The sequence below is a fragment of the Lolium rigidum genome, chromosome 3 (assembly GCF_022539505.1).
Source record: "Lolium rigidum isolate FL_2022 chromosome 3, APGP_CSIRO_Lrig_0.1, whole genome shotgun sequence".
NCBI classification, from domain to species: Eukaryota; Viridiplantae; Streptophyta; class Magnoliopsida; order Poales; family Poaceae; genus Lolium; species Lolium rigidum.
Window position 1 is genome coordinate 227,768,830 of NC_061510.1, and position 8,567 is coordinate 227,777,396.

General features: G+C 47.1%; 1 protein-coding gene across 1 annotated transcript; it reads left to right on the forward strand.

Moving 5' to 3' along the window:
* The first annotated feature begins 4,699 nt into the window (after positions 1 to 4,699).
* Positions 4,700 to 7,995, forward strand: LOC124696117 (diacylglycerol lipase-beta-like). The gene is made up of 7 exons (XM_047228892.1): positions 4,700 to 4,990; positions 5,612 to 5,803; positions 5,895 to 6,167; positions 6,449 to 6,551; positions 6,907 to 7,025; positions 7,306 to 7,464; positions 7,552 to 7,995. The coding sequence occupies exons 1-7, from the start codon at positions 4,700 to 4,702 to the stop codon at positions 7,993 to 7,995; spliced, it is 1,581 nt and encodes a 526-aa protein (XP_047084848.1).
* Positions 7,996 to 8,567: the final 572 nt, after the last annotated feature.

Sequence of the window (8,567 nt, forward strand, 5' to 3'; positions counted from 1 at the left end):
TGCTATTACGGCCAAGGTACTCTGAATCTTGTTGTTCAATCGATAGAGGTTGCTGCAGTAACTTAATATCTAATATTAGCATAACCAAAATAAATGATCTTCCTGATAAACTCATAATGGATAGGAAAAAAGAAAAGCTGATTTAGTCATTGAGGAACCGGGAAAAAAGGAATGGACCGTGAATCGAAGAAAAGTTTGTAGCATGTGCATATAAAAATGTAACTGAGAAGAGAAATAACACAAAACTCAAAGCTTTCCACGATAGAATCCATCATCTATTTTTTCCCTAGTAGAAAATATCTGGCATGATGGTTCCTGCATCAATCATAGAGGCTTACGAATGGTCTCTAAACTGTTTGTGTTCTTTGCAGTAGTTCCTACACCGGTCAGTTGAATATATGGTTAGAAACCAAATAGTTTTTTTACTCCTCCAATTCTATTTTCTCTACCCTGTCAAAATAATTTAGAGACCAGTGCGTTGCATGTGTAAGTATATTGGGCTGGAGTAATCTTGAGTTCTTTCATCAATTTTACAACTTCAGCAGAGCCAATGGCATACCTGGTCGCCATGGTAAACTGGCCTTCCTGGAGATGAATTCAGAGGTGAGAGCGATTAGCTTGCGGCAAGGAGCTGGGTGACCTTCAGTACGCAACACGTCAGGGAGCAGGCTGACAGGAGTTTGGGGAAAACACGGGCAACAAAATATCGCGAAGGACAACAACACCATGATCTAGGAGAGGTGAGCTCATGGGTTTGTGGGTTGTTAGACAGCCATGAGGTCAGGTCGACGGCGACCGTCCAGGGCATCCAATTCGTAGTTGCAAGAACAGCTCATGCCCGGCCGAATCTTGGCGACCACGCCGTCTCCAATTCTTCGATGATCAGTAGGGCTGGGTGAGCGGATGACTGCGTCTAGGCCGGTTCAGATATCGTGTTGCCGGAGCCGTGCGCGAAGGTGTGGACGCCTCGTCGCACCATGTGGATGGAGGCGGCGAGGTCCAGGAGATGTGGATCGGGATGGTGAGGGCCAGTAGATGCTGATCGAGGCGGCGAGGTCCAGGAGATGTGGACGGTGGCAGCGCAAAGGAATTGTGGATTTTGACGGGGAGAGAGAGAGAACAAGCGTTGCGGGATCGAACAAGAGAACGAGAGGGCGGCGGGAGGGCTGGCCGGGTGAATGAGACGGGAGCGCCGGCGGGATTCTGTGGTAGGGTTTCGAGGAGGTCAGGAGCGATGGGTCGCGGCCGTGGCTCCAACCGGTATCTTCACTCATCGGTGGCAGACAGTCGTAATTAGCAAATCCAAGGATTACAATAACATATTGTATCGTTGGATTTAGATCAAACGGTCAGGATGTTTCCAATCTCCTTCACCAAACGCGTTGTATGACGTACGACCAACTCGAATATAATAGTAAAGATTAGATTTATATTGTTCATAAATTATATGTGTAAATTGTGACATTCCCAGTTAGTGGAGATGCTATACTTATAACCTTGTCTCGTTAACCCCATCTAATCTCCTGGTAATTTTATCAATTCTAAAAGAAACATATATATAATAAGAATATCTTCTTCATAAACCTTGCGTAGCACCACGAGTCTAAGAGCATCTTCAGCCGCGTCCCCAAAAGCATCCCCTAAAAGGATTTGGGGCACATCGAATAAAAAAAGTTTCCAGCCACATCCTCGAAACCTCTTTTTGTTTAGCGTGGTCCGATACGGTGTCCAGCGCCCCGAGCCCGTCCCCGCCCCACAGGGGATGCTCCGGGCACGCCGGACACAACGAAAAGCAAGGCGGGCTCCCACCTTTCGGCGACTATTTGCATAAACCGTTGGTTCGCGCCTTTTATTTCTCGTCGTGCCTTCCCGCCCGCGCCTCCCACCCCTCCGCCGCCGCTGGATTTGCCGCCCGTTTCAACGACTGATCTCTTCTGAGAGTCGGCACCGTCGTCGCGGCTGGCACTCTCGCCGGACGTTTCACCGTCGCCGCTTCGCCAGCGCGTCCTGGAACGCGGCGTCAAATTCGCCCACCTCCACGCACACAAGGTGTTCGACGACTTGCCATGTAGGCGCGATTGGCCGATGTTCGTTACTTCGTCTGTCGCGGCACAATTTTAAACATTAATTTTACTTCAGGCATGGATAGCGACGACGAGATGCTTGTCCGACTGCTAGAGGATGAGCAAGCCTTCTTTGCGACGATATCCGAGAGAATTTGCTGATCATCGCGTCCCTCCAGGACATGCTTGACGCCGAGGCGGAGAAGAGGAAGAGGCCGCGCCGCAGAGGATCAAGGCCGGGGAGAAAGAAGTCGAAGCCCCAGGAGATGATGGAGGGGCATACCATGCTGCACAACGACTACTTCGTTGATGACGCAACACTTGCCGACAATTTTCGGCGCCGATATAGGATGAGCAAGGGTTTGTTCATGAATATCCTCCACGACGTTCGAGAGTTCGACCCCTACTTCAAGCTCAAGCACGACGTTGTAGGCGTTGCCGGGTTCTCGTCGATTCAGAAGTGCACCGCCGCCATGAGGATGCTTGCATACGGAGCACATGCCGATACACATGACGACTATCTTCACATGAGTGAGTCTACTGCTATTGAGTGCATGTACAAATTTTGCCGAGCTGTGGTGGGAAAGTTTGGCAAATACTACTTGAGAGGGCCAACTGAGGAAGAGACTGCATGATCATGACACAAAATGCTGCTAGAAGATTTCCTGGAATGCTTGGAACCATTGATTGCATGCACCTGGTCATGGAAGAACTGCCTGTTTGCTTGGCAAGGTATATACAAATGGCGTCATGGATATTGCATTGTGGTGCTTGAAGTTGTGGCAGATTATGACCTGTGGATTTGCCATTCTTTCTTTGGCATGGCGAGATCACACAATGACATCAATGTGTTACAACAGTCTCCGGTGTTCAGCAGACTAGTGGAAGGGCACGCTTCACCATGCAACTATGAGATCAATGGCCACCAATATACCAAAGGATATTATCTAGCCGATGGTATATATCCAAATGAGCCACTTTTGTCAAAACAATATCGACTCCATCAGGTCAGAAGAATTCCCACTTTGCTGCACGATAGGAGGCTTGCAGGAAGGATGTCGAGCGGGCATTTGGTGTGCTTTAATCTCAATTGCAATTTGCCCGGTACCTGCTTCTAAGCTTGGTCTCACGACCAAATGTGGGAGGTGATGCGGACTTGTGTGATCATGCACAACATGATCATCGAGGATGACCGCAAGAATCATGCCGGGACACATGTTGGTCCCTATGAGTGTGAGAGCCCTCTTGTGGATGTTGATCATGAATTGCCCGCAGATTTTGCTGATTTCCTCGCCATGCACGCGAGATCCGTGACGAGCAATATTCACGATCAACTTCAAGCTGATCTCGTTGAGCATATATGGAGGATCAAAGGATTATCAACAAATACCGCGGCACCTTGATCTAACCCCATTTATAACATTTGTTTAATTGTTTTATTATTTATTGTATTTTAATTTGAAAACAATCTCCGCAAATATATTTATTTGTATGCTATATTAATAAATGATTGTATTTTCAAAATCCCTTTAAAATAAGTTTGGGGGCGGCGTTTGGAGGACACAGCTGGGGAACGACGTCCTCCCAAACGCGGCATGAACAAAATACGTCCCCAAACGCTCTTTCAGTGCCGTTTGGGGGACAGTTTAAGGGACGAGGTAAAACGAGTGGGGCATCTAGCATTGGCTATAGGGGTCAACCTAAATCAGATAGAACATGGACTGATCCGAGTCTATAGATTTTTTTTCCAAGCACCTCAGTACTGCAATGGCAGAGTCCGTGCTAAGAGTTTTTAGCATTCAAATTTGATCAATATTTTCAATTGCTAGATCACTCACTTAGACTAGCCACAATGGGAGTATCACAAATAGTATTATGCATGCCATGTTGGCAAAAAATCTGATGTGGCACACCAATTAATGAGGTGAGAGATGAGAGTGGTATCATAATATGATACCGTATCATCGCACGTAAAACTAGAAAACTTAATGGCAAACACATCATGTACACACATTTGCATTGAGATTCTACAAAACATTAAATATGATGATACTATGATACTATCTTATGATACTATGCATTGTGGGTTAGTATCATAAACTAGTATCATGTGCATGATACTAGTGTATGATACTTTCCGTCGTGACTAGTCGACTCGTCACTCTTCCTAGCGATGTATCGGACAATCTTAATGAAGTCGGGCACGTACCATATACTGAAACGCAGCAGGTATCTTTTGGCTGAGCTAGTGGAATATCCAATCTATCCTTAGGAGCATCAGCCTAAGCATCCCGCATATACCCCTGCGATGGGATTTGGTTCCCAAAATACCCTTCCTCATTATCTCTAAAAATAAACCTTCCTCACGGTAAAAGATGTTTAATAAATCTACTTTGTGACCTTATATGATTATTATTTATTAATCACCACTTTGTTTTTTTCTCATATCCGCTCGTAAAATAAGTTTTGAATCTTTTAGCCGACTCTAGGCTAAGCAAATGCAAACATAAACATCTCAAAAAATTGCAAATATAAACCGGAAAATGGCAGGGGCAATTGCGTCCATCGCTCCCAAAAAACCCTGCTGCCATTTCTAGGCGCCTCCGCAGCTTTGCTCCCGCCATCCCGCGCGAAGGATGGGGGCCAAGCGGGTGGCATCTTCGGCGGCGGGAACGGCGGCACTGGTCTATGTCGTGCTATCGGGGCGTCTGTCCTCCGAAGGCGCGGAGACGGTGCCGAGGCGGCGGCCCGGGCGGAAGGACGTCGAGGGGGAAAGCAAGGAAAGGTGGCCAGAGAAGGCGCCGGCGAGCTGGAGGGAGGCGATGGCCGTGGCGGCCAGGACGGTGGGGTTCGCGTACGGGGAAACGCTGGGGAAGTGGCCGCTCGGAGACATCGCCTTCGGGATCAGCCACTACATGCGCCTTCAGGTGATCAAATGTTTCGATCTGCTGGAATAGTCGCAAATGGCATCTCTGCTAGAGGAAACATATGTGATCTAGGCTTGTAAATTCCGCTTGATTTGGTCTTACATCATGCTTTATATTAGTATTATGGTTGGTTGATTATGTGATCATGCTTGTGATTTCAGCAATGCCTGAGGCCTGGGTCACGGTTGATTTTGACTCTTGGCAGGTCGTTCTCCTGATTTTTTTTTTGAAACAGTAACTTTCCCTTCTGAAGGATGTGCTTCGTTTGGATTTGAAAGATTTTATCGATAATTTGCTTGGGTTCTAATTTTGATACCAATGCATGTTGGATTCATATGAGTTGCTTGCTGACTACTGACTAACAAGGGCTCAAGCCGTACTCTGCTCCTGAAAGAACCTCTGAAAAAGGAAATGACGTCCATTTCGAAGTATTTGCCAAATGAACACGCCTACCTATCTTAAATGGCATTCCGATTAGTTTTTTGTTTTGAGGACAATCCATTAAGTTTGTCAGTTATGAAGAACTCATGGCACTAACCCAACAAATATGGTTGCCATTATTTCGTTGAAGAAAATACTCTGTATTGCTTCTTCTCTGATTAACTATTCATTTTTCTTCAGGGGAATCTGCAGCATGAGTACGCAGGTAGCAACTGTGTGCCCTTGGAAGGTCCTGGAGTAAGGCAGGAGCTCATTGCACTTCTCAGATGCCTGAGACTCTGCATGTTCTTCTCAAAGAAGCCTTTTGAAGTGTTCCTAGAGTTTGGTGGGTATGACCAGAGTGATATTCTCACAAGGAATTCCAAGGCAAAGGTATGCATCACCCTGACCCAAAATGCTGACCATCTTAGTACAGATTGTGAACTGGAAACATCTTAAAGTGAATCCTGGTGCCTCTATGCAGCTTATGAAACCCAAATTCACGGTTGTCCGCGATGAAAGTACCCGATGCTTTCTCCTTTTCATCAGGGGGGCTATTAGTGTTAAGGATCGCCTGACGGCGGCAACTGCCGCAGAGGTTCCCTTTCATCATGCAGTGTCACAAGAAGGCCGTGGAACGAGTGTAGTGGTTGGGCATGCACACTGTGGAATGGTTGCAGCAGCTCGTTGGATTGCGGATCAGGCAATTCCCTGCATCAGCAGAGCAGTCGAGCTATTTCCAGATTACAGAATTAAGGTAGGTAATCAAATATCTTCTGAACCTATGCACATGTGCTTTCCATTTGAACGATTCACCAAAAAAATAGACATGTGGCAGATGAGTGATCGATAATTTTTGCTATTTTGTCTCTTGATAATAATATGGGGCAACTTTAACTGTAAAGTAACCACAGACGCGACACTAAAAAGTAATGCAGATGACACGAGGAGTCCTCTGGATGAAGTCTCACAAGAGAATATCATTGCTCCATCAAGATATTTGCTGACCAAAATAATATCATCTTTGTTCCATTTTAGATCATTGGGCATTCAATGGGTGCTGCTATTGCAGCAATTTTAACATGCATACTACGTGAGAACAAGAAGTTATCATCATCTTCATGTATTGCTTTTGGACCAGGTACCTACTATATTGCATCCCACAACCGACTGAAACCTAACCTTTAAACATATGAGTATCAAGAAAAGAAAAAACTGCATCTAGATTAGCAATTCCGTACTAATAATGCTACACCACTTGTAGAACGGTTAAGAAGACAGTCATACATTTTAAGAAACGTCTGTGTGGAATCATGTACGAGTACGGCACAAATATGAAATAAGAAACTAAAAGCGCAAGCATGCCAAACAACTAGTCTGAAACAGGGCAACTAATATCTTGGACAATTTCAGTCCCTTTTATCTCGTTCCAATTGATTAGAAATATTTCGTTACAGATGTATAACACACTGACATATCAAGCTGCTACTGTCCAGCTGCTTGTATGACCTGGGACTTGGCTGAGTCGAGCAAAGACTTTGTTACCACTGTTGTCAACAAAACCGACGTGGTGCCATCTTTTGGGAAGGTCTCAGCTGCCAGTCTTCGCGCAGAGGTATCCCGATGTCCACCTAGTTTGATGCAGTGATGCCAGCATGAATGGAATCTATAAATCTTGTTTTCCTTCCGTAGCTAATGAGTGATGAACTAGTTGTCTCAATGCCTCATGATGAAGAACAATTAGCTGGTTATGAGAAGTGAATAAGTTGTTTCTACTGTAAACTCAATTTATTTGCAAGGATGCCTCCTATTTTTGAGGCTTTCAATCAAACCCCGGCTGTTGTACTCCCCAAAAAAAGCCTCATATGTTTTCATTTTATATGAAATATGTGCAGGTTATTGCATCATCGTGGGCACCTGATCTCCGGGAACATATTCAGCAGAAAAGAATCCTGAGTTTTGTAAATCACTCGGTGAATTTCATGCGATCCTACTTTCCATTTGTACACAATCCAAGCTCTAAGGTTGCAGATTTGGAGTCTTACATTGCCAAGGTACAAGAATATATTTTTCTTTCAAACCCAGATTTCTGAAGAAAAAAAACTGTGCCTTGTTAATTTGTCTTGCCATTCCAGTCCGAGTCAGAGAACATAGGGTACATAGTGAAGAAACATTCTGCACTGTCCTGCTGGCCATATGTCGCTGCAGGCAGGCAAACTCTTGAAGCACCCGACACGGAAGCGGGGGAAGGAACAGCCCGAGAAGAGACGGAGCAGCTCATGGAAGCCCTGCAATCGGCGCCGGACGCCTCTCAAGCGCCTTCCCATCGTCAGTTATACCCTCCAGGACGGATCATGCACATGGTTGCATTGCCAGTATCAGAAGAGCAAGGCGGTCAGAATGCAGGTGTTGCCCTCTACGAGACACCTCGCGGCATGTACGGCAAGATCCGGCTCGCGGGATCTATGATAAGGGACCATTACATGCCGAGGTACGTCGAGACGATGGAGATGCTCATCGACAGGCTTGCGGAGGATGATGATGCGCCTCTCAGCGACACCAACGAGGACGTCCCATTGGACTAACCTGAAAATACAAGGAGATTGGTAGGATGATAGTCAGGGTTGTTGCTGTACATTCCACGAACGAAAACTGGGAACAGATGTCTGATGCTGTATATGAGTGTGAAATAAATTTAGCTCTGGATTTCTGTCTCGGACAAATACGTCGAACAGGTGGTGCGCGCGTGCGGCTGACCAGCGCATGCGTGCAGCGCGGTCGTTCGCCGACGGAGGCAGCGGCCCCCGACCACACGTAGCGGGCATGGCGCCATATATGGGGTATAGCTCCACGCAAACCTCGCATTCACCTTGAGGACCGACCATGGCGACGCGTTGCCGCAGCACCCGCGCCCTCCTATCTCTCTCCATCTCCCTCGTCCTCCTCTTTCGCGCGGCCTCCCTCGTCTCCGCCGACGTCAAGACGGCGTGCGCCGACACGCCGTACCCGGACTACTGCGCGACCGTCCTCTCGGCAGGCCCGAAGAGCAAGTCCGCCGACGCGCCGGCGCTGGCAGAGATCGCGGTCCGCGCCGCCGCCAAGACCACCGCCGCGGCGGCCGCCCTCGCGCGCGACGAGGAGAAGGGCATCAAGGACG